This window comes from Rousettus aegyptiacus, unplaced genomic scaffold, assembly GCF_014176215.1.
Source record: "Rousettus aegyptiacus isolate mRouAeg1 unplaced genomic scaffold, mRouAeg1.p scaffold_m13_p_6, whole genome shotgun sequence".
Classification (NCBI taxonomy): domain Eukaryota; kingdom Metazoa; phylum Chordata; class Mammalia; order Chiroptera; family Pteropodidae; genus Rousettus; species Rousettus aegyptiacus.
In genome coordinates, this window is record NW_023416309.1 from 77,785,421 (window position 1) to 77,811,004 (window position 25,584).

A 25,584-nucleotide genomic window follows, 5' to 3' on the forward strand; every position below is an offset into this window, starting at 1 on the left:
TTATTATAGTTTTTTAAAAAACATATTGGTAAGTATTTATATTCACAGAAAAACCTGGAAGTATAGACAACAGAATGTTAATAACAGTTGTTTCTAGGCAGTGAGATTACACTATTTCTCTATTTATGTGATTTTGTAACTTACGTATATATTACTTATATAATAAAAGTTGTTTTACAAAATGTAGTAACAAAAACACAAAATTCTATCAGGATGAAGATACTACTACATGATATAGAGAAAAAAGTAACTGTTAACCTAGACTTCTATATCCAGTTAAACTACTTTAACCGAGAGTCAAGTATAAATATTTTTGGGTGATAGAAATTTTCACCATTCTCAAGCTCTTCCTGTATGAGCCACTCAAAGATGTTCTGCATAAAAATGAAAAAGGAACTAAAAAGGAAGGAATGTGATAAAAACGGTAAAGGTAAGCTAATAAACTATAGGTGAATTTAAATAAGCACTGATAATGTAAGAGAATATACCAATTGGAGGGACTAAAAACAAAGCTGAACTAAAACACTGAACGTTAGTTAGATCATTTTAAGACCTTCATTTTATTTGGGAGGATGGTAAAAATACCGAAGTATTTTGGATTATTTGTTAACTCAAATATGGATTTTTTTTTTTTTAAGGTAAGAGTAACCACAAAGAAAACACAAATAGAATGCATAAAATTTTCAAACCAGTAGAAGAAAACAAAGAGATCTAAGAAAATCAAGCCAAGGCAGGAAAAGAGAAAAAAAGTAAAGCAAGAACACAGTATAAACACAAAATTTGGGGGGGGGGAATCAATAATAAATAAAGCAGAATAAAATCATTAATTGAATATCAAATTGAATTTTAAAACTATATGCTGTTTATAAAAGACATCTAAAATTAATAACATAAAGGTTGGAAGAAGAATAAAGATATCAAACAAATATAAGTCAAAAAAGTTATTTGGAAATGTAAGATAATAATGTAACATAATCGATATACCCTTAATAATATGGGAATGCTTGCCATATTGGTTTCTCATGTTTTGATTGTATTTTGTAACTGAAAATTTAAAACTCGAGACTGCTCCCCAACCAAAGAGCTTTATTTTACCAATGGTTACCCATGAGTGATTAATAGTTCTGTACACCATTTTATCTCTAGCATGTAGCATCTGTAGTTATTCAACAATCTTTATATTGGCTGGAAAAAGTACTTACTATGAAAGATTCAAGAATGCAAAAAAGGGGCAGTATTACATAATTAATTATACCTTTTCTAATAAGTAACCCCTTTTTATTAAGATACTTTGAGAGAGGATCCTAAAAACAGTGCTTCTGAAGAGATTAGAAATAAGAAGAGTTCTGCATTCTGCTTTAATCCCTTGCTCTGAAATTTCCAATTTATTTCTATACTTCTCTCCCACTGGTGTCACCTGAGTTCAGACTTCAATAGATGTAAACTCTTAGCTGAGAGTTCATCACTGCCTTTTAGATTCCCAATTGAATTCTGGCATCCATGAAGTGTTTAAAAATTAGCTCCCATTCCACAACACAATAAAACAAACAAAAAAACCATTACATACCTTCCATCTTTCAGTGTGTTAACAATAAATCGGTTAATCTGGCAAATACAGTTGCTAGACAATTGTTCATCTTCAACAAGAGGGTTCAACTGTGTTGCCAACATGAAAGCTGAAAAGCAGGGATTATGTAAATCTCCAAAACATTTCAGTAATAACTATCTAAAAGCTGATCACACCTGTACTAGCAAAGAAAAATAATGCCTTAAATACGTTCCTGAAATTAAAACTAGTCAGACTGCATAGTGAAAAATAGTATAATTTGCTGTGCATTAATTAAACATCTGCTGCTACTCTAAAATGTATGTATTTCTTAAAGTGCCCAAGATCATTTTTTTCTGTCATTTGGGTTTCACGAAAAAGACTAAAAAGTCTTTTCTAGGTCCTTCACATTGTGACTAGAGATGGCAACACATGCTCTGCAAATTCTCTCTCTCCCTTGTAAAATTTCCAACACAGAAATAAAACCCCATAAAGGCAAGTATAGCACAGCTAACCTATCATATTCACTAAATGTCAATAACATCCTGAGGCGAAATTAATCAAAGAAAACATAGAACACTAGTTAGAGAAAATTAATTAAGCCAAGTGGCGGCATTCCACTAGATCCAGTCTATTGTTAGAATGCTCTCTGCCAGTTGCAGTTCTGTCTGAATGAACTGCAGAGCCAAGCAAATGCAGACTTTCGGAATGCCCTAAATTACTGCAATCAAAATGTTGTGTGCTTTATTATTTAAATACAAATTCTTAGATTTATACATCGTACTTACAGGATAGGGTGTTCAACCCATCACTCATAAGCAGTCGATAACGGGGTGGACTATTCCCTGTAGTAATGGGACGGATGTTCTAGAATAGAAAACTTGATTCATTAGCCAGATGGTCTGCCCAGTCCCCAGAGATAAGTAAACAAGTGTCAGGAGAGTGGATTTGCCATTTAGTTCACAAACTGAACTACGTGCCCATTCTCTCTCTTGACACCTAAATCCAAATTACAGAAAATTAGATTTGATGACTCTCCCACCAACCTTTCTCCACTAACACTGTAAAACACAATATAGATGAGAATAACATGAGTTGCCAGTATTCTTGTGTTCTCTCTCCTCTAACTTGAATTTGGTTGAATATCAATTCTTAAAAAATATATAACAAAGTACCTAATACATGCAAGGTATTATGTAGGAAACATGCTAAAAATACAAAAAATCCTTGCCCTGAAGGGCTTACAATTAGGGTAGAGATGGAGGCAGAGATGTTAGAGAAGTATGCACATAATGACATGGGGGCAGAGCTGAGAAATTTATCTCAGCTCAAAGGAAATCACAGGCAGCTTTAAGTTGAATATGTAAACAGAGCCTTAGGGTGAAATAAGCCTTAAGATGACTGGCAGCTAGAGAACCCCTTAAATAATAGAGTTAATGGAGAATTTTAAGCAGACAAGTTCATTTTAGGGTAGGTCTCTCTGGACACCATCTGTAAGGCAGATTTGAGCAAGACAAACCTCAGGGCAGGAAGACAAGTAAGAAAACAGTTGTAATGATGTGTAGCACTACAGCATTCATTAATTGTAGAAACAACAGAGAGGCAAAGCCTTATTAAGTCTGAACCTCCAAAGATCTACAGCTCTGGCTAACTCAATATATTTTTTAAAAAGTCTGGTTCCTTTCTCAGGGTTACATCATGGACTAGCTTATTTTTTGTTATGACAGAGAGAATTTCCTAAAGTAAACAAATCTTTATGTCCTTCATCAAATTAATTTATAATTACATGTAAGTTTAAAAAACTGCTTAATATAAAATATATTAGATACTTACAATAACTTGGAGGATAGGTTTTATGGATGCATCTCCCTGTTGCATTATGGCCTAAAAGAGTAAAAATAGATTATTATGCAATATGTACTCAAATCATGATTAAAATATGACATATTTTTACAGTTCAGTATTTGAAATAAACTATAGATAACATTGTTAAAAGAATCTTTTTGGTCTTTATCATTTTAAAACATAGTTTAAGTTTTATCACAGAGTGATATAATGATATTATGATATAAAATCATAAAAGTGAGATTCATGTTTACCAACAAGGACATCACATATGTACTCATATACATAATAGCACAATAATTCCCCTATAGTACCCATTAATAGGGAATTAGATAAATAAGTATAGCAAATCCTTAAAACAGAATATCATGAAGACTTCAGAAGATGTTGTTTATATAACAGTGGTTGCCTATTGTGAGAGGAACTGGTTGAGTGGGGGATACATGTGAGAGACAGACTTTGCACTACATCCTCCTCTACCTTTTGAATTTTAAATCTTATGACTATTAGCAATTATAAAAATAGTTTCTAAAGAAAAACTGAATAACTATCAATCAGGTTTTTAGTTTGTTTCTAAAAAGTCATCACTTAAAGGTAACCATGAGAAAAACTAAGACTAATTAAAATTGAATGTCTGACATCTGCTTCTGCTCATGCTGAAATAAATAATACCAGACTAGCTCTTCCAACCATAACTAAAAACTGAACAAAAATATATAAACTTTTCGAATACCAGATAACAGGAATAGCAAGACTATGATCCCTGAAAGAAAGGAGACGAATGAGGTGAGCCCTACAATAGCTGTGGCTTTCTGCATTTTCTGGGCCATAGCATAGGCAAAGGAATCCAAGAACACCGCAGTCCTGCTGAGCACAGATCAGGATTCAGGGAGATGAGTTAGCTGGATTTCATGGATGCAGAGTACCAGAGAGGAGGGAGCAACACAGGGAAGCTTCAATAACCTACATAGGGGTTCCCCTGAGTCTCTGGCTGAATTCTAAGTTGTGCACATACAAAATGAGACTGCACTAGGCCAGACAAAGAGTAAGAAAGCAATAAGCTAAAAAATCACTGGAGCTCACACCAGCTATAATTACATTTGTGTTCCAACTAGTCAGCGTGAAGAGAACTCAATAAACACATTGTGCATTCATTAGAAACCCCAGAAAAGGCCATGATTTAGAACTAGACCCAAAGTAAAATCTACTCGAGACCCACTCCAGTCTTAAAGGTATCAGCTAATCTACAAGTAAATAGTCTACCAGAACAACTCAATATTCTTTAAAAAAATAAACACAGACACTGAATAATGTAATATCACAATGTCTAGCAACTAGTCAAAAATTACTACGTAAACTATTATATGAAAATAGACATAATAAGTTAAATATATATGCTACAACCTTGAATCAGTCCTCAAATTATAACACGAGAACCCAAGACCTTTTCAGGGGTTCATAAATTCAAAACCAGTTTTCTTCACGATAAATAAGACACTGCCCTTCTTATTTTCATTCATTCAATATAATGAAAAATTGACCAAAAGACTAATAAAATCTTATATTAACACTGAAAATCTTACACTATTAACAGCTGATGAATTTGGGCTGGGTGAAAAGTCAGTAAAAGAAATCACTGCAGTGCCACTTTCAAATGATAGAGCAACTTATTGAATTAAAGAACAAGATACATTATATCCCTTCTGCAGAATTCTAAGTTTGCCTTACAAATGGATGGATCTATAGATATGGCTTGACTGGCCGTTTTGCTTGTATTCATCTGGTATCAGCACTAACTAATCACCAACTCATCGTCTATTAAGCTCTTTCATGTGAATGCATGACAGCAAACACAAATAGTAATCAACTATTCAAAGTTCTGAATTACTTTCTGAAACTCATGGTTTATTCTGGAACAGCCGTGTTGACATTTGTACTGATGGTGCAAAGCAGTGGTAGGTAAAACTAAACTGCTGGTGCTTTAGCACAGTTACTATACCAGTAGTCATCGTACTCTTCTGCCTTGAACTCATGGGGGAGTAGGGAGGTTCACTAAAGAATGCCCTTGATGAAGCCGTGAAAATTATCTATTACATTAAATCTTAACTTGAGTAAAAAAAAGTAATATTCTTTGTAACAATACAGAAGTATGCAAAAAGTACTTCTGCTACAAACTAAAGTATGGCTGTTATCTTGAGGAAAAGCCCTTGTGCAATTGTTTGAGTAAGATGAATTACCATATTTTTTATGGAACATCATTTTTACTTGAAAGGGCAAATGACAAACTATAGTTATTTAGACTTGGGAATTTAGATGTTTTCTCAAAAATAAACAAAGTGTGCCTGTTTTCAAGGAAAATAATTAATAGTATTTGTTGCCAATAAGTTTTCTAGTAAAAACCAAGTTTTGAAAATTTGTATTCACCACCATAAGCTTTACAATTTCCCAATACTTACACATTTTCTGATTAAATTAGCAGTGATATTAATAAGCATGAATTTTTGTTGTGAATGAAACATATCAACATTTGGAATCTGAATAAGGCAATAAACCAATATTTTCCAAATGATCAATACATAACGTTACAAAATCATGCAAACTAAAAGGTCCATTCAAAAGGCAAGATAGTCCAATTTTACATTCCAACTAACTTTGAAGAAACTACCCTTTAGGTTTTGATGCAGTATTAAAGGAATGCTGTTTTTCCATTCTAAACATTTATGACATCAAATGTATGGGTTTTCTACATGAAGCGATTCTCTATAGTCCCCAACTGGGTGTCCTACAAGTCAATTCAATTTTGACACTAACTAGTCAGAGTTAGTATAGACCCCCACAGGTTAAGGGCTCAATCCCACAAGACTGTTCCTAAACCACTTCAGACACCAATCTCAAGTAGTGGGTCCCCAGGTTATCCACGCTTCTGTTCAACTTAGTTACAAACTGGGGATTCCTACGACCCCTTCCTCAAGGTCCCAGAACTCAGGGAAACATTTTACTTACTCTACCGATTCATTATAAAAGACATAAATGAACAGCTGAAGAGGTACATCAAGCAAGGTCTGGAAGGTCTCAAGCATAGATTGTCCCTGTGGAGTTTGTGGTGTACCATACCACCCTCCTGACATGTGAATGAGTCCACAACCTTGGTCACTCTCTAAACCCTGCTGTTTAGGTTTTTTAAGAAGGCTTCATTATAAATGCATGACTGATTATTCATTGGCTGCTGCTGATTAATTGGGGGAGGGGTGCGGGGGGGGGGCAGGGAGGGTATAGAGCTAAAGTTCCAACCTCCTAATTACAGGCTTGGTTCCCCTGCCAACCACCCCCCTAGGAACCAGTCTTGAGGTCCACCAAGAGTCACCTCATTAACATACATTCAGTAAGGTTGAGAAGGCTTATTATGAATAACAAAAGATGTTCCTCTAAGCCAAATCACTCAGGAAATTCCAAGGGTTTTAGGAGCTCTGTGCCAGGAACCAGACAAAATATAAATTCCTTGTATCATAGTATCAGGGGGGAAAAAAAAAAAAGGAAAAAAGCCTGAAAATGCTATTAAAATACAGCTCCTTTTTCCAACTACATATATGAGTAAGGCTAGATCTCCTTTGTTTACCTGAACCAAAACAAGAAGTATATATACTGAATGCAGAAGATATTAAAATCTGGTTGTCATTTACCCTTTAAGCCAGACACTAAAGCACTGTGGGAAAAAAAAAAGTAAAACAATGTTACTTTTCTATTTGCCTTGAAATATAGAGCTGTTTTTTTCACAAAACATGTTATTTATATTAACAGATGAGTTTGTTATTTTAAATGAATATTTTTAAAAATTGATCTGTTATCATTTCAGATATGGTAAGGTACATATAACCCACAAAAAACAAAAGCTCTTGGGGGTTGGGGGCGCTCAATAATTTTTTGAGTGTAAAGGCATTTTAAGATCAAAACATTTGAGTACTAACTACTGTGTTATGGACTGTGTCCCCTCCACCTCCGTTCAGATGTTGAAGTCCTAACCCTGAGTGTGATGGGATTAGGAAGTCAGGCCTTTGGAGGTAATAGGTTTATATGAGGTCCTGAGGATAGAGCCCCCATAATGGGATTAGTGCCCTTATTAGAAAAAGAGATACCAGAGCTCTCTCCTCTACTCCCCACACAAAGTGGTCATGAGAGCACACAACGAAATGGCAGCTGAAAGGCAGGAAGAGGGCCCTCACAAGAAGTGAATCTGCTGGCATCATCATTTTTGATTTCCCAGCTTCTAAAATTATACGAAATTTATCATTTACACTATCCAGCCTATGATATTTTGTTATAGCAAATACCAATCCAATTTAAGACTCACTGCCCCAACTTAACTATCAACCGACATGACCTAATTAGAGCATCTAACAACTGAAGAAAACAAATTCTGTAAAAAAATTTTTTTACACACCAAAAAAAATCAAAGATTTTTAATGTGACAATGGACTGCCCAATTCATACACTAAACTACTCTATAAAGGGAGATTTCACAATCAAGGAGCCATAGCCATGTTGCTCTAAGTAGGCTTTCAACAGTTTTAGCTTCTTGATAGGATCCAAACATATGCTCAGCTGCATGATATGAACTAGCTTCAAGTGCCATTCATTGTCTTTCTTATCTTCACCAACAAGCAGGTTAAATCGACTTAATATTGCGGCTTACAAAGCCGACTTGCCATTGACACACTACTTTTAGGTGAGGGGATTTTCACTGTTTTTTCCACTTAGGCCATCCACAATCTCCAAAGAAATGTCCTCTTGGCACCCAATTCAGACTCAAGAATCTATATTCCAAGTTTGTATGAAGTAGATATGCAGAAGGTACTAATCTGAGATCTCTTAACCAAATAAAATATCAATTTTGAAATGAGTACATCATCATGTTGCTTTATAACATTTCTAAACCTTTAGTATCACAGCAATTCCCATCACCAAGCATACTGCTGATATAAACTGGCTGTATAAAGTGACTCAGTAACGCTCCAGGTACACCAAACACTTCTGATTTTATCAGTTTGTCTGTCACTTGAGGACATATTGTTTACTAACAACATCTGCAGGGCACAGTCAGATAAATTTTGCCTTCAATGGCCACATGGAGACTCACTTCTTCATTGGCTTCATATGCAGATACAGAATGTGGATTAAGATACAACTGTGACTCAATCTGGGCTGATCCTTTAGGCAACTGGTTCATATAGAGGTAAATGTTGATATTCTATTTGACAATAGAGTGAATAAATTAGAAGATGATTTTGTACAAAATATTGATTTTTTTTCCATCATAGCAGGACTTTTGCTATAAAAGAGTAGGAGTTGTATCTAAAAGTACCTACGGAAAAACCTTGCTGTAACAGCTGAAGTGCTGGGCAACACTCTTTCATTTGGCTTAATGCACTGGCTGTAATTATATTCACCTGTGCCTACAGCTTCCTGCCATCCAGCTCTTTCAATTATATAAGCAGCCAATGAATTGTTACATTTCAGATATTCCGAATGACTAGAAATTAAATTGAAAAGTTGATTAAATATTGCTTTTACAATCTGCAAAATCGTTGCATACTGTATGTGTCTCCCTGCATAATGTACCTTTAAAATATATGCTGGTTCTGGCGAAGCAATAGGTTCGGCAGGGATGAGAAGGACCTGATGATTCCAAATTTCTTGGTTCAGGTTCATACAACTGTAGAAGCTCATCAAGAGCTAATTGTGCCGCATTGGAGCTAAACATCTTTTCATTTTGTCCCAATCCAGTCTTGTATTAAATACCATCTATCACGGCACAAAAAGCAAAAATGGTCCTATAACATCACCTGATATTACGGTTTCCTAAAGGTCAAGCTGAACCCGCTTCGCTTATGCAAACTAGTAAAAGGCTTGACACAGGATTTATCTCACAACGTTTGTAATTCATTTAAAGTCCTTAGTGGTTTTTTATTTCTTTTTAAATTTTTATTTATTTTTTGAGGAAGGACAGGATATGAAATAGATGAGACCTTTGGAAAGCAATGGTTCTGGAAAATTACCCGTCCTTTGGGTAACTTGGATACTTGACAGGCTGTTAACTCTGAGGAATGTGCTATGGGTGTAGTTACCATCTGGGCTGAAGGCTTAACTGGCAAGTTCTTTTTCAGCATCTGAGCAAACCTAGGGACCCAGAAGCTCCGAAACCGGTCATTGTTGGCATACATTTTCTCACCAAAATTGGCCTTCCTGGCCAGACCCCACAGGCCCACTGTAGGCCAAGGGGCTCACCAGTTGACACTGTTGCTTGAGAATATACATTTTTTAGTACATGGGAACATTTTCATCAAGATGGTATATGCAAGACAATAAAATAAGTCTTAATAGCTGTTAAAAGATTGAATTTGTACAGACCATAGTATCTTATCTAATGACATGGAATTAAACTAGAAATCAACAAAATGTATCTAGAAAACCTCTAAATACTTGGAATTTAAACAACAAACTTCTAAACCCATCTGTTGAAGAAATTACAAGAAAAATTAAAAAGTATTAAATGAAAATAAAAATACAATCTATCTAAATGTGTGTGGTATGTAGCTAGAGCAATGTTTAGAGGGAAAATTATAGCTTTATATGCTTACATTAGAGAAAAGGTCCAAAATGAATTATCTAAACTTCTACCATAAAAAGTCAGAAAAAGAATAAACTAAACCCAAGTATGTAGAAGGGAAATAACAAGAGCAAAAATCAATAAAATAGAAAATAAATAAACACTGGGAAAACACAATTGAACCAAAAGCTGGCTCTTTAAAAAGATCAATAAAATTGATAAATCTCTAGCTATTATGGTCAAGAAAACTAAGACATATATTCTCAATATGAGTAATGAAAAAGGCATCACTATAAATCCTATGTAGATAATAAGGGAATATTAGGAACAACTTTGTGAAACAACAGAGAAAACTCTAGGTCTGAATGGATTTACTGTAAAATTCTATCTAATATTTAGAGATAAAAAAATACCAATTTTGCATAAGTTATTCCAGGAAATGGAGAACACCTTCATTTTATGATGGTAGATTTACTGACAGAAAAAAACAAAGACATGCTAAGAAACTACAGATCTACATATCACTAATAAATGTAGACATAAAAATCCTCAACAAAATATTAACAAATAAAATCCAGCACCATATAAAATGGATATAACACGTCATGACCTACATCTCAAGAAGGCAAAGTTTACTCAACATCCAAAATCAATCAGCATAATTTGCCACATTAATAGCATAAAGAAAAACCACAATCATCTCAATAGATGCATTTGAAAAATTTAACACCTATTCGTTATAAAAAAAAAAAAGCCTCCGCAAACTAGAAATAGAAGAAAGGTTTAAACTGATAGCAACCATCTACCAAAAAATCTACAGTTGCCATCATATTTAACAGCAAAAGACTAATTTCCCTTTAAGATCAGGAAGATGATAAAGATATAGCTCTCATTACCTTTATAAATATGATTTTAGAAGTCTTAATGAATACAATAAGGCAAGAAAAAGAAATGGCCAAAAGACTGAAAAGGAAGAAATAAAGCTGTATTTGTAGATATGATCATGCACATAAAAATTCCTAAGGTATCTACATCACAAAATACAAGTAAGTGAATTTAGCAAGTTTGTAAGACATAAGATTAATATAGCAAAATCAATTGTATTTTTATATACTGCTAATAAACTGGAAAATAAAAATTTTAAAAACATTTTAATATCATGAAAAACAAAATACCTAGGAATAAATTTAATAAAACATACGCAAGACCTGCACACTGAAAACTACAAAACAGAGAAATTAAAGAAAACCTAAATAAAAGATTGGTTTGAAAGACTCAATATTTACAAGATGTCGACTGACCCAAAAATGAATTATAAATGCAATGTAATATCAATCAAAATACCATCAGGCTATATTAGAAATTGACAAGCTTTCTAAAATGTATAGAAAAATGTGGAGTACCTAGACTCAGTAAAACAATTTTGAAAAAGAATGAAGCTATGAAGTTTACATTACCTAATTTCAGAACTTACTGTAAACGAGTTATTAAGACAATGTGGTATTAGTGTAAGCATCAACACATACAGTTTTTAGAGACATTCCAAAAACAGAACCACACATACACAAATTTTATCAAAGGTAACAACATAATCAGAGGAACATTATAGTCTTTTCAGCAAATGGTGCTGGAATAACGGAATATTTGTATGGGAAAAAAAAGGATCTATATACCATACATTAAAAAGTAAACTTGAAAAGGACTATAGATCTGAAATCAAAACTGAAACTATAACACTTCTAGAAGAAAACACAAGACAAAAGATTTGTGACCCTGGGATAGGCAAAGATTTCTTAGAACATAAAAATACAATTCAGAAAAGGGGTAAAAATGGTAAATGAGACTGCTCTTCAAAAACACCATAAAAGAATGAAAAGGCAAATCTCAGGCTGGGAGGAAATATATTTGATGCTTGTATTTAACAAAAGATATCCAGAATAAAAAATTCTTACAACTAATCAATAAAAATGCAACCTGATTTTTAAAATGGGCAAAAGATTTTTAAATAAATAAAAATAAAGTAGGCAGAAGATTTGAACAGACACGCCACAAAAAACATACAAATGACCAATAATCACATAAAAAGATGTTCAACATCATTATTTATGAGGAAAACAGAAATTAAAACCACAATGGTATACCACTACATATTCATTAGAATAGTTAAAAAGACTGACAAAACTAAGTGTTGCCAAGATATGGAGCAACTAGAATTCTCATAACTACTTTGGAAAACAGTGTGGCAATTAAATATTCAACCACACAACCTAGCAAGTGCACTTCTAGGTATTTATTCAAGAGGAATAAAAACATTTCCACAAAAGACTATACATAAATGTTCAACATCTTTTTTCATAATAGCCCCCAAATGAAAATAACCCAAATGTCCAAGAACAAATTGTGTTTATTCATACAATACTACTCAGCAATAAAAAGATATAAATGCTAAAACAATATGAATAAAGCTCAAAAGCCATTTTGCTGAATAAATAAATAAACCAAAGGGTACACATTTGGTTACGATTACATGACACATGACGTTTTAGAACAGTCAAAACTAACCTATAGTGATTGCCTAGGGTGGGAACAGGAAATGGGAAATGCACAGGAAACTGAGGTAGTGTGATTACAGGGGTGTAAACACATCAAAACTCATCAAACTGTATGCTTAAAATAGGCATATTTTATTACATGTAAATTAAACTTAAATAAAGGTGATTTTTTAAATAATTGTTTCTAGGGAACAAACTGGGGTAAAGTGGGGCAGAGTGTCTATAATTTCATTAAAGACCTTTCTATTCTATTTTAAAACCACATGCATGTACTAATTCATTATTCTTTTTAATTTAAAATGTGTCATCATAAATACCAAATATAGCATTTACTCTTTTCTGGGACATACAGAATAACATGTACACTTAAGATAAAACTGTCTTAAATTTTCCAAATTAACATTGCTAATAAAAATACAAGGTAACAGAATGCAATAGTCAAGGGGACATGCATTTGACTCCTCACTCCATTAACAAATGTTTAACTTCTTTGCACTTTAATTTCAACTGTAAAATGGAGGTAATGATAAAATCTACCTTACAGGGTTACTCTAAATAATGACTTTCATAAATAAAGTATCTGGCACATTGGAAATGGTCAAAAACATTAGTTCCCTTTCCCATTCTTTATATTACCTAATTACTTAAGATATAAATGCTATCTATTCTACTTACCACAACAGTTCCATTAATTATCCTACTCTGTGATGTTAGCTTTTCCCCAAAATGCCTCTACTATTTGTGTATTAGTTGCTTACCCTTTTAGGCCTGTGTCTTTTAAACTAAAACAGTACTACTTGCTTTTAGCTAATAGTTGAAGATGACCAAGGTTCTCCATACTGTCACCACAAACACATGCAAAAATTTTGTCATTTATGAATAAAACCTAAGTAATACTTTACCTGACACTGGAAATGTTTCTAAAATTCGGAATAGAGCAAAAACTAAGCAAAACATTTAAACATTTATTTTAAAAAGCCTGTGATCATTTTTTTAAAAGTGAAGTCTGTTCCTAATTTTTTTCCTACCCCCGGTAATTTGTCTTAAAGACATAAGGTAGCAGCTATAAAGTAAATGAGGACAAGAATTTGCAATCACTTCCCAGGTCTAAATATTCCTATTTATTAAAACTGTTCTTCCCTTTGCTGTTTCCCTCAAGCTCCCTTTCTTCCCCACTCATCCTTGTCCCTTTCTTTTCACTGTCACTTATGCAACTAGCAAACATTTATTGGGCACCTAAAACTTGCCAGCATGGTTCCAGGTATTGGAAATACTATGTTGAGCAAAAAAAACAGACATAATTTCACTCCTAAAAGAATGTACAGTTCAGAAGGGGAGACAGAAAGTAACTGATATTAATCAAATCAATAAATAAATGTAAAATTACATCTGTGATTATCAATAATAGGTAACATATGCTGAGCATTTACTATGTATCAGACATGGGCTAAGCACTTTAAATGTAATAACTCAATCCTCACACTAACCTTAGGTAATAGGTTCTAGAGAAGAAAGGCAGAGTTCAGTATCTTGCCCAAAACAACTAATAAGTGAATGAACAGAGAAGTCAGGGTCTCAAAATAAAAGGAATTTAGCCTAGTAAGGGAAGTCAAGGAAAGCTCCTCTGAGGAATTAACAACTGAGCTGAGATTTGAAGTGTTAGCTGTAGGGGCAGATTGAAAAACCTCCTAGGCAGTAGGCAGTGGAGAGTGGGGAAAGAATTATCAAAGGCCCTGTGGAAGGCAAGAGTATGGAATATACCAGGAATTTAAATTAAAAAAAAAAAAAAAAAGAGTCTGGAAAGGAGAAAACAAGTTGGGAATATGCTATAATGGAAATGGCAGGAGAAGGGTATGCTGAATGGAAGTGACTGATCCAGGCAAAAGGTGATAGTGCCAGTGTGGATGGAGAGTAGATGGGAGTTAAGAAATATATGTAGAAGTAAATTACACTAGACATGATGATGGACTGAACATTTGGGGTGATGTAAGAATAATCCTCAATTTCTAGCTAGCATAACTTAATAAATAATGGTACAATTCATCCAGATAGGGAACACCAAAAGGCCCAGATTCAGGAAGATAACCTATCTGCTTTGGGACATGCTTAGTTTTAAATGCCTTTGAGATATTAAATAGGCAGATTATAAAGGTTTGGCTTTCAGAGTAAAGGTGACTCTAGACAAAGAAATTTGTGTGCAATTAACATATAGATGGTAATGAAATTGTCTTGTCTCGAGAAGACAGCCTTGAGTCAACAAAATTTACTAAAAGGAATCTGCAAATAAGATGAGAAAAGACCAGCCAAGCTAAGCCACAAAAACCAAGAGATTGTCGTCAGAAAAGCTCGAAGACTCAAACGCTGCTGAGAACTGGTAAATTGAAAACTGAAATGTGTCGGTTAGATTTAGCGACTTGGAGGCTCCGCAAATTTCATCCAAAGTTATTTGTACAGAGATCAAGGAGGTGACTACTGGAGCGACTTAAAAGATTGATAGGAGGTAAGGGAATTAAACAGTTGAAAACAATTTGAAAAGTTTGGATGAGGATGGGGGGAAGGGTGGAGACAGAGAGTAGCCTCGGGAGAGAGATTGGGGGAGGGGGGGTGTCAACAGTTTATTTTGCTTCGTATTCTTAAGCAGAAAAACGTTAAGCACGTTTAAAATATGGGAAAAATCTTTTCGAGAAAGCGTGATGTTAGCAGAGAGTCACCCAGAGATTCCTCCTTCCCTGCTACAACCTCCTCTCGCGTTTCGCCCCAGAGCCCCCAGCTCCTCTCCCCATTCTCCACTCCGCATAGCACCAGGGCCGACAGCCACTCCGGCCCTCCAGCCCGGCTCGCAGGCATCTCCTCACCGCAATGGCCCCTTCGCTCAGCTGGACCACCATGACTACGCTGCTCCAACTCCCGCGCTTCGGCTCCTCTGCTGCCCAGCCTTTACTCCCGGGATCCGCCGCGCTCTACAGCAATTGGTCTTAGGAGCTGCCTACGCCACTTCCGCCTCTCGACGTGCGCAGGGCACAGGGGCGGACCTAGGGGCTGAGCAGCCACTGCATTGGCGGATGCCCACGTGACCAGCCTAAATTCAGGGCCTAATCGCGGGATGGTGGGGCCTGAGGCCTGAGAGCCAAGTTGCGGGGTGCGTCAAGGGTGACGCGAACGCAGCTGAAGGGCGCGGACGGAGCAGTTCCGGGTGCTTTGCTAGTGGGCTCTCGGAAACATATCCCGCTCGGCTTTTGGCGGGCAGATGTACCGGTAACCCAGAGGAGAGTTAGAGCTACTCCCTGATAACTCTGCTGCTAAATGTAGTTGAAGCAGTGACTCGATCCTGAGCTTAGCACAGTGGGGGTTTCTGGAGGAAAATAAGACCCAGTTCCTGCCCTCAGAGGAGAACATAGCCCAGGGAGTTTCCGCTGTAAGTAGCCCTAACTCAAGGTACACACGGTATGGGCCCCAGGTGAGAGACAAGTGTGCTGGAATCACAAATGAAAAATCAAGGGAGACTTCCCGGAGGAAGTGCCATTTGAACTGAGTCTTGAAAGGTGTGTGGAAATTTACGTGGTGGACGCCAAGTGAGGGCAGGGATGCTCCCCCCAAAATGAATAGCCTGTACAAAAACTAAAGTGATGAATAGCCCGGCAAGCCAGGGATAGCTTTGCATAGCTCACGATAGTAACATAGGAAGAAGCGAGACTTGAGCATTAGAAAATAGCCAAAGGTCAAATAATGAAGAGTTTGTACTGGGCTTTCCTAAATGGTAAGAGGAGCATCGATGAATTTGAGTCAGAGTACTGACATCTGTCTCAATGTGGGGGATGGATTAAATTGTGGAGAGACTGAAAGCATGGAGACTAGTTATGACACTGGAAAGAATACCAGACAAGGCATGGTGAGGGTTTGAACTAAAATTACCTGGAGATTGAAAGAAAAAACTGAACTATGTAAAGGATCGAAATATTTGTTGATAGTTGCTGGAGAGAGAAAGAAAAATCTGAGATGTCTCTCAGTTTCTGACTTGAGCAACTAGGGTAGGTAGAGGTCTAAGAGGACCGAGATGGTTGCTGTCAAATCCTCCAGCATGGTGCCTGGAACAAAGTAGGCTTACAATAAATGTTTCTGAATGAAAGAATGGTGAGTGAATTGGTGTGAGAGAAAATAGATCCTTCCTCAACATGTAAACAACTATAGCAAAGACCATAAGAATTGATTGTTGCTTCGTACTAGCTGGAATGAAATCTTGATTTTCTAAAATTGTGCATTTATAGAGATCTGAATTCCTTATTTGCTTATTCACTTTATAGATTTAAAGTGGCATGGATCTGCCTGTGGATGAGTGGAAATCATACCTACTTCAGAAGTGGTCTTTGCTCCCAAAGTCCATTCAAGTTTCAATTTCTACAGCAGAGACTTTGAGCGATATCTTTCTTCACTCCTCTTCGCTTCTTCAGTAAGTGAATGAAAGCTTTAGCAGAGAAATTTTGATTTGGAAAATGTTCCCTTTTGTCATTTGCTCTCAAATTATTTCTCTTTTTGATGGAAAGATTAAATTGAGATTTTTATATTTTAGGGCATTCAGCAGTTTTCGCTGTTTCCAGTGTTTTCTAACCTACTATGATGGGAAAGATAGGGATGTTATTTTGCTTTTTCAGTGTCAATATTCTGTTTCAATATTATGGCTTGGTATAGTCACTAGACTGTGAACTTTGCCATCACCCAAAGGTAGTAGATGAGATTCGTTAGCTGCACATAGAAATTCATAACCACTCAAATTTGGGAAGGACCTTAAAGGTCATATAGTATAACCCAGTATTTTTCAAACTCTCTTGACTACACTCTTCAGTAAGAAATATTTTATATCACAACCTGGTATATACACTCACGCACACACACATATGTGTATATACCCGAAACAAGAGTTTCCTATAACTTCATTCAGTGAATTTTTATTGATTACCTATTATGTGCTACAGTCTCTAAAACTGCTAAAAGATATCAACCCCAAAATTCCGGAAGCTCAACAGTCCCAAACTGTGTAAACATAAATAAAGTCACATCTAGGCACAGCAGACTCGAACTGCTAAAAACTAAAAGAAAATAAAAGGAAATCTTAAAAACAGCCAATGAAAAAAGACACGTTATTTTTATGGGAGTAAAAATAAGATTAATGACTGATTTCTTCAATAAAACTATAGAACCCAGGAGACAATTAAATGACACATTTAAAGCACTGAAAGGAAAACAAAGCAAACAAAACTTGCCAACCTCGAATTCTAAGCCTAATGAAAATGCCTTGCAAAAGGAAATGCAAACTAAAACATTCAGAAGATATGACAACAGTACTATAAAGGGGAAGATAGGTAAATGGAGTTAAATTGTTGTAAGGTTCTTGTATTGTTTGGGAAATGGTAAAAGTACTAACTGAAGATAGTAATAAATCAGGGATTCATTTTGTAACCTCTAGGATAACCACAAAAATACATATAAATTTATAATAAGTCAGTTCTATCCCTTTCACCGTAAGTTAGACAGAATAATACATCCCAAGATGTCCATGTCCTAATCTCTGGAATTTGTGAATATGTTGGGTTAGGGAAATTAAGGTTGCTGATGAGCCAATTTTAAGACAGGGTAGCCTGGATATCCAATTGAGCCCATTGTAATCACAAGAATCCTTAAAAGCATAAAAAAAAAAAAAAAAAGACAAGTCAGAGGGAGATGTGACTATGGAAGATAGAGAGATGCAACATTGCTGGTTTTGAAGATAGAGAAAGGAATCCATAAGCCAAAGAATGTGGGCAGCCTCTAGAAATGGGAAAAGGCAAGGAAACATTCTACCCTAGAACCTGAATGTATCCCAACCAATACCTTGATTTTAGCACAGTTAGACCCATATCAGATTTCTGCCCTTCAAACTGTAAGATAAATCTTTGTTTGTTTTAAGCCACTAATTTTGTGGTAATTTGTTACAGCAGCAACAAAAAAATGAATGCACCTCCTTTACTTTCCTAATCTAAAGTACTATAAGTAACTAGACAATTAAAATAGCTTCTTGACGGGTTTCCTATATCCAACCTTGCCTACTTTCAAACTGTTTTCTATACCACAACAGGAACCATTTTTTAAAACACAAATAAGATTTATTGATCTCACTTGAAACTTTTCAGGAATTTCTTTTGCTCTTACTATAAAGACTAAAATTCTTGCTGCCTATTTCTCTGGCCTCCTCTTTCACCACACTCCCCTTTCAGACAAGTTGCCTTCTTTCAGTTCTTGATATGCACTATGCTTTTTTGTGCCACATGGCCTTGACTTATTGTATTTCTATTGCCTGAAATGCTTTTCTTAGCTCCTCTCTACTCCACCATACCCTGAGAATTAATTCTGCTCATTCTTCAGGATTACACAAACCTTTCCTCAGGAAAGACTTCCCAGAATCCTAGCTAGGTCATCTTCATTTTCTTATATAACACTGCATACCTTCCTTTTTTATATTTGTGTAATCATTTGATTAATGTCAGTCTTCACTACTAGTCTATAAGCTCCATGACCTTGTCTGTATTCATCTTTCTGTAGACAAGAGCAGTGCAGTGTTAAAAAACAGGTACTCAGTAAATACTTATTGAATGACAGTTTGGTAACGTGTATAAAGCTCTTAGTTCAGTGACTGGCACATATTAATGTTCAATATAACAAAATTAGAGCCTCATCTATATGCAAATACATAAACACGTGTGTTGCAGGTTCAAGGTTGACATTTTATCTGCATACCAGAAACTACCACTGTGTCTTTCTAGTTCTTTTTATGTATTCTCATTCATTTGTAGATAAATATGCACACCTTTTTTTATTCTCACTTTTTGTTCTGTGAAGTGTTTTCCAACATCACACCTTAATTTTTTAGCAACCACATGATATTGCTAGTGTAATATACCATAATTTAGTTATTCTTTTCTCTATTAATGGGCAATTACACTATTTCTAGGTTGGATTTTTTCTTTTTTTACTGTTACAAACAATGCTGCAGTGACAATTTTTCTGTTTTTGTACATATATTTAGAACTTAAGATAGGTTCTTATAAGAGGGATTGTTGCATCAATGGTTACGAGCATTTTAAATTGAGTAAATTTGTCTTCCAAAAAGGCTTTACCAGTTTACCATAAACAGTATATGAAAATTACTTTCCTATATCCTCACCAACATTAGAAAGCAACTGTCTTTAATTTTGCCAACCATAAGACAAAATAATCTCATTTAATTTGCATTTTCTGATTACTAGTGAAGTAATGCACTATTTCTGATGTTATAGCCCATTTATTTTTTTTGTGTGTGTGAATTGTTCATTTGTACCATTTGCCCATTTTTCTAGAGGGTTGTCTGTCTTTTATTAATTTATAGGTGATCTTAATCTGGCTGTGTAATTCTTTGCTATATATGTTACTAATTTTTCTCTTAGTCTATTATTATTTTTTTTTACTTGACTTATGGTGTCTTGCATTGTATATAAATTGTGTGTATATGTTTTAACTTTTATACAGCCATGTCTATCATTTTGTTTTATGGCTTCTGGATTATGTGTCTTACTTAGGATAGTCTACTCCAAGATTATAAAAATATTCTTTATTTTCTTCTAACATTTTTTGTACTTTTACAATTTCATTTTAGCTCTCTCATCCACCTGGAACTTCTTTTTGTGTATGATGTTAGGGAGCGTTCTGAGTTTTTTTTCAGATAATTTTTCCATAGCATTTATCGAATAGTTCATACTTTCCCCAGTGCTTCAAAATGCTACATTTATTAAAAATTAAGTTCCTACTTATCCATAAATTTGTTTCTAGACTCTATTTCTATGCCAAAACCAAAGGGTTTTAATTAGTGACTTTATAGTATATTAGAATTCTGTCACTTTCAAGCAAATTGGGATATTTATAGGCTATGAAACTAGGATATCCAAAGGCAGATCTATTTTCAAGCAGGGTTGTATCCAGGGGCTCAGATGATGTGATCAGATTCTTTGTTATCTCTTCATGGGTCAGACAGACTCTTTCCACTCAATGTGCACTATAATTATTGGTAACCCTGGGTATGTCCTGATAACTTAATAACCATAAGAAAAGAGGGCATCTTTCTTGAGACTTTTGGCTGAAAAGGTCTGGGTTGGATCCTGATCAGTCTGACTTTGATTACCTGAGTATCCCTTCAACTAAAGGGGTGGAGTAGGGCTCCTCTGATTGCACATGCCCAGTCCTTTTATGAAACTGAAGTCAACCCTACTTCGACCACAAGGAATGATTTCTCCTCTGAGATTTCATTACCAGACATAGTGAGAAGGAGCAGTCAAAAGCAAGAAAGTCTAGTACAAATGTGGTTTTGATATCTGGTAAACCAGGTTCCCACACACACACACATACTTTTTCAAGATTTTCAAGTCTATTATTCTTTTTCAAGATTTTTAAGACTGTCTTGGCTATTTTGTATACATTTTCCCCATGTGAACTTGAGAATTGACTGTCAAGTTCCATAAAAAATGTCACTGGGTTTTTGATTGGGATTGTGTTGGATTTATAGATTCATTTAGGGAGACTTGACATGTTTACAAAATAATAAATTTCCTCATCCAAGTAAATAGTATGTCTTGCTATTTGTTTAGGGGTTTTTTATGCCCTTAAGTAAAGTTTTATTGGTTTTTTTTTATATAGATCTTAAACATTTCCTCTTAGATTTATTCTTACTTATCTAAGATTTTTGTGGTTACATTCTCTGATGATTAGGGGTATAAATAAAGGCCAGGAATTTTAAATCCTCTTATCATTTGGGTCGCCTAACTGTACATTCACGTTATTTCTTCATTTTTAGGCCAGTCTACTTAGAATATTTAGATAAATGGCTATATATGCAAATAGTAATCCTCCTTCCCAATATTTGTACTTCTTATTTTACTTTTTAATTATCATAGCATTAGTTAGACCTCCAGTGCAATGTTGACTAGTAACAGCCATTTAGAACATTTGCCATGGGTTTAATAGTACATACCTTTTTCGGTTTAAGGAAATTGTCCTATATCCTATCATAAATAGATGTTCAATTTTATCAACACTCTTTTGAGATATTTTGAGAGGAACAATCATTTTCTTTTTCTCCTTTAATCTATTAATGTAGGGTTTACATCAGTAGATTAACTGAAGTTGAACTGTTTTAGAGATAAACGCTATTTGGTTATCATCTATCATTCTTTTAACACATAGCCAGATTCAATTTGCTAATGTTATTTTTAGAATTTTTACATTTATGTTCATAAATGATATTAGCCTACATGTTCTTTTTTGTGCTCTATTTGTCAGCTCTTGGTATCACAGTTATGGTAGCCTCATAGCATGAATTTGAGAGCATCCCATCTTTTTCTCTGCTCTGAAATAGTTTATATAATGTAGGGATTATTTAGTTCCTAAAAGCTGGTACAAAAATCCTGTAAACCTATGTAGACCTGGCACCTTATTAAGTAGAAATATTTTCCTTTTCTATCAGAATAATTTTTATCAGAATAATATGCATATAATGTAAGAAGTCAAATAGTACTTCAAAGCCTGTAAAGAAAACAACAACCCTCTGTCTCACGCTTCATTTCTGTTCTCCAGAGACTGCTATTTTAAATTATTTTAACTGTTTCCTCAGGCATTTAGTTTCATAGTACTAAATGGTATGCTAATACTGTTGTTTCTTGAATTTTTAGTTTTAGATGTCAAATTTAGCTCTCTTACCCTGAACTCACATGTACGTATATACTTAGTTTTCCTCTCATCTCCCATTATAACTGTATTATAATTTATAATATAACATAACCAATAGAATATGATATTGGTTAAACCAATATTCAATACATACATCATATGTCTATGTAAATATTACGTGAACCATGAAGTACACTTTGAATTACATTTCCTTTCTTGTACAACTCTTATTTCCTCTGGAGTTAATAACCGCCTTCTTTTTATTTGTTCTGTGTATCTTCAGACTACTTAAGAACAAGTTAGAGGGATGGCAAAAATAATTTTGCTCTTAAGAGCTGTTTTTAAGGCTATTCAATCATAATCTAAAGTGACCAAAAAAGATTCAAACTTCTAATCTCCATGGGCATGCCATTAAATAAAAATATGAATTGGGCCTTTTAAAGTTAAAGCCGGGCTTATACTTTTCTTTCTTACCATTTATAGTCTTTGAGGAATGTTTTACCAAATTCGATGCCTTTCATCAATATCAAAGACCTTTTGAGACAGATGACTTCACCCCAATTGATAATCTACAGTGTGGTAGGGAATCCTTAACAGCCTCATTATCCACACTCATTGCCTTACGGTTTATTTTGATTTTGTACTGATTCAACTGGAATACCTTATGGTGCCAGAAAGAAAGGAAGTGCTCAAATACTAATAGATTTATATAAAAAAGAACATAGGAAATAGTCTGAAGAGGTTCCTACTGGACAATTTGAGCATCAAAAAATGTAATGATGTAATGGTTTATAACAGTGAATTTTTTTAAAGTCCATGGAGATACTCAAATAAATACATAAATAAGTAAAAGAAGGAAAGGAGGAAACACATATCTTTATAGAAGAAATGTCAATTAATAAATTTGTAATAGTGATAGAATTAGGAATTCACTATGTTATAACCCTCAGGATAATAACTGATTCTGGCAATGATTGTCAATGAATGCTGAAACCATTAGAAGAAAGATCATTGAGAATCAGATTATTCACATGGTCTCAAAGTATAGCCCCATAGATTACTTATTAAGTACAATGGGAAAGGTATCTTTATATTGCAGAGATCCAGTCATCACTACTTTAACCAGATGATCAGATTTAGCATCACTTATAGTGAAAACTACTTAACATATGTGTCTCCTGATTTGAAACAAGATGTATACAGGTTTAACTATGTACTTATAATCTTGACAAAAATTGTTTAATTTGAATCTAATCATGAGGAAGCAATGAGATAAAACCAGAATGTGGAACATTTTCCTGGCCTTGAGTCTTCAAAAAAAATTAGTCATGAAAAACAAAAAAAGTATGGGACTATCTCAAAAGAGACTAAAGAGAAATAACAAATTCAGGTTAAAAAAAAAAACAAAAAAACATGTAAAAGACATTTAAGGAATAATGGAAAAATTTAAGCAGTATTTGATTTAGCATCAATTTTTTTAAGTGTCATAATGATATTATGATATCAGGATATAGCGGAATGTTCTTATTTTTAGCAGGTGAACTTCCGTGATGTCTGCACTTACTTTCAAACGAATGTATGTGAGTTAGTAAGTTGTTGTTTCTCAGCTCCAATCTTCTGTACTCTTTGCTGGGGCTGGGACTTTCTGCTTTGCCAACTGACTCCATGAGAGGCTTTTTGCTTCTCTACGGCTCTAGAGAGAGAAGGCAAGCCTGACGAAGAAGGAACTTGTTCCTTTCTGGCTGCTTCCTAATTAGAATCTACATGCCAAAGAATAAATTTGGACCTTTATCTTACACCATATACAAAAATTAACTTAAAATGGCTCAAGACTTAAGAGTTAACACTATAAAACTATCAAACTCTTAGAAGAAAACATAAGGCAAAAGCTTTTGACATTGGCTTTGGCAACAATTTCTTGGATATGATACCAAGGGCACAGGCAACAAAAGATAAAATAGACAAATGGGACTTCATGAAAATTAAAACATTTTGAGCATCAAATGATTAACATCAAATATTAACAGTGAAAAGCAATCCATAGAATGGGAAAAATATTAGCAAATCATATCTGATAAGGGATTAATATCCAGACTACACAGAGAACACCTAAGAGTCAACAACAACAACAAAAACGCAATTAAAAAATGAGCAAAGGACTTAAGTAGACATTTCTCACAGAAGGGATATAAATGGCAAATACATGAAAAGATGTCCTTAACATCACTAATCATTAGGGAAATACAAATCAAAATGATAGTAAGAAACCACCTCACATTCATTAGGGTGGCTACTATAAATAAATCCCCAACACTTTAACAAGTGTTGGTGAGTGTGGGGAATTTGGAGCCCTTGTGCACTGTTGTTTGGGATGTAAAATGATACAGTCATTATTGAAAACAACGTGACCGTTCCTCAAAAAATTAAAAATAGAATTAGTATGTGATCCAGCAATCCCACTTTTAGGTTTATACCCAAAAGAATTGAAAACAGGACTTGAACAGATATTTGCACACCAATGTTCATGGCAGTATTATTCACAACAGCCAAAATGAAAACAACCTAAATGTCTATTGACAGATAAATGGGTAAACAAAATGTATATACATAGAATATATTTCAGCTATAAAAAGGAATGAAATTCTTGTACTTGCTACAATATTGATGAACCTTGAGGACATTATGCTAAGTGATATAAGCCAGACATTAAAGGACATATATTGTATGATCTCATTTATTTGAAGTACCCAGAATAAACAAATTCGTGGACACGGAAAGTAGAATAGAGATCACCAGTGTTGTAGCCGCCAGCCCCCGAAAGACACATGGACCACCAGAACTCAGTGAGTTATAGGAAACACACTCTTTATTCAACCAGCTGGGTCTGCCAGGGGTACGCAGACCCCAAATTAAGCAGTCCCAAAATGTAGAGGTACAGGGTTTTTAAGCCCAACACTCCGTTCTTCATTTTTGTCTGAACACAAAGGTCTGTTTTTCTTCTATTCACTACCTGTCAACTCACAGGTTGGGTATGCAAGCAAGGTACAGAAGCAGAAAGCTTATTGTTAGAATGTTATGTTCCTATGAGTGATAGCCTATGTTCCCATGGTGATAGCCATGTTCCCATGGGCTATAGCCAAGCAATAATTTCCTGCAAGCAATAAATTTCTAGCAGTCATTTTTCAGCCACCACACCAGGGGCTGCAGAGAGTAAAGAATGGAGAGTTATCATTTAATGAGTTTATACTAGTTTGGGATGGTGAAAAAGTTCCAGAAATAGATGTAGTAATGATTGCACAATACTGTATATG

General features: G+C 34.8%; 2 protein-coding genes and 1 pseudogene across 4 annotated transcripts in view; 1 reads left to right on the plus strand and 2 right to left on the minus strand.

The window, feature by feature from the left end:
• RPA1 (replication protein A1) overlaps nt 1-15,532 on the minus strand; it is a 53,832-nt gene extending 38,300 nt beyond the window's left edge. Inside the window, exons 1-4 of the mRNA XM_016138926.2 lie at nt 15,403-15,532; nt 3,380-3,430; nt 2,335-2,413; nt 1,568-1,676 (exon numbers count right to left, since the gene is read on the minus strand). Of these exons, the coding sequence (XP_015994412.1) occupies nt 1,568-1,676; nt 2,335-2,413; nt 3,380-3,430; nt 15,403-15,435 (272 nt within the window). The 5' untranslated portion in view covers nt 15,436-15,532. The remainder of the gene's footprint in view (nt 1-1,567; nt 1,677-2,334; nt 2,414-3,379; nt 3,431-15,402) is intronic.
• Nucleotides 3,442-11,165, minus strand: LOC107507716 (annotated as a pseudogene).
• Nucleotides 15,533-15,630: 98 nt separating the features above from the next.
• SMYD4 (SET and MYND domain containing 4) overlaps nt 15,631-25,584 on the plus strand; it is a 32,552-nt gene continuing 22,598 nt past the window's right edge. For 2 of the 3 annotated variants that reach the window (XM_016138923.2, XM_016138925.2), the window contains exons 1-2: nt 15,631-15,962; nt 16,849-16,994. In XM_016138923.2, coding sequence (XP_015994409.2) covers nt 16,861-16,994 — 134 coding nt within the window. In that variant the 5' untranslated portion in view covers nt 15,631-15,962; nt 16,849-16,860. Of the gene's footprint in view, nt 16,090-16,848; nt 16,995-25,584 lie in introns of all 3 variants that reach the window. The other variant, XM_016138924.2, reaches the window with a different exon arrangement.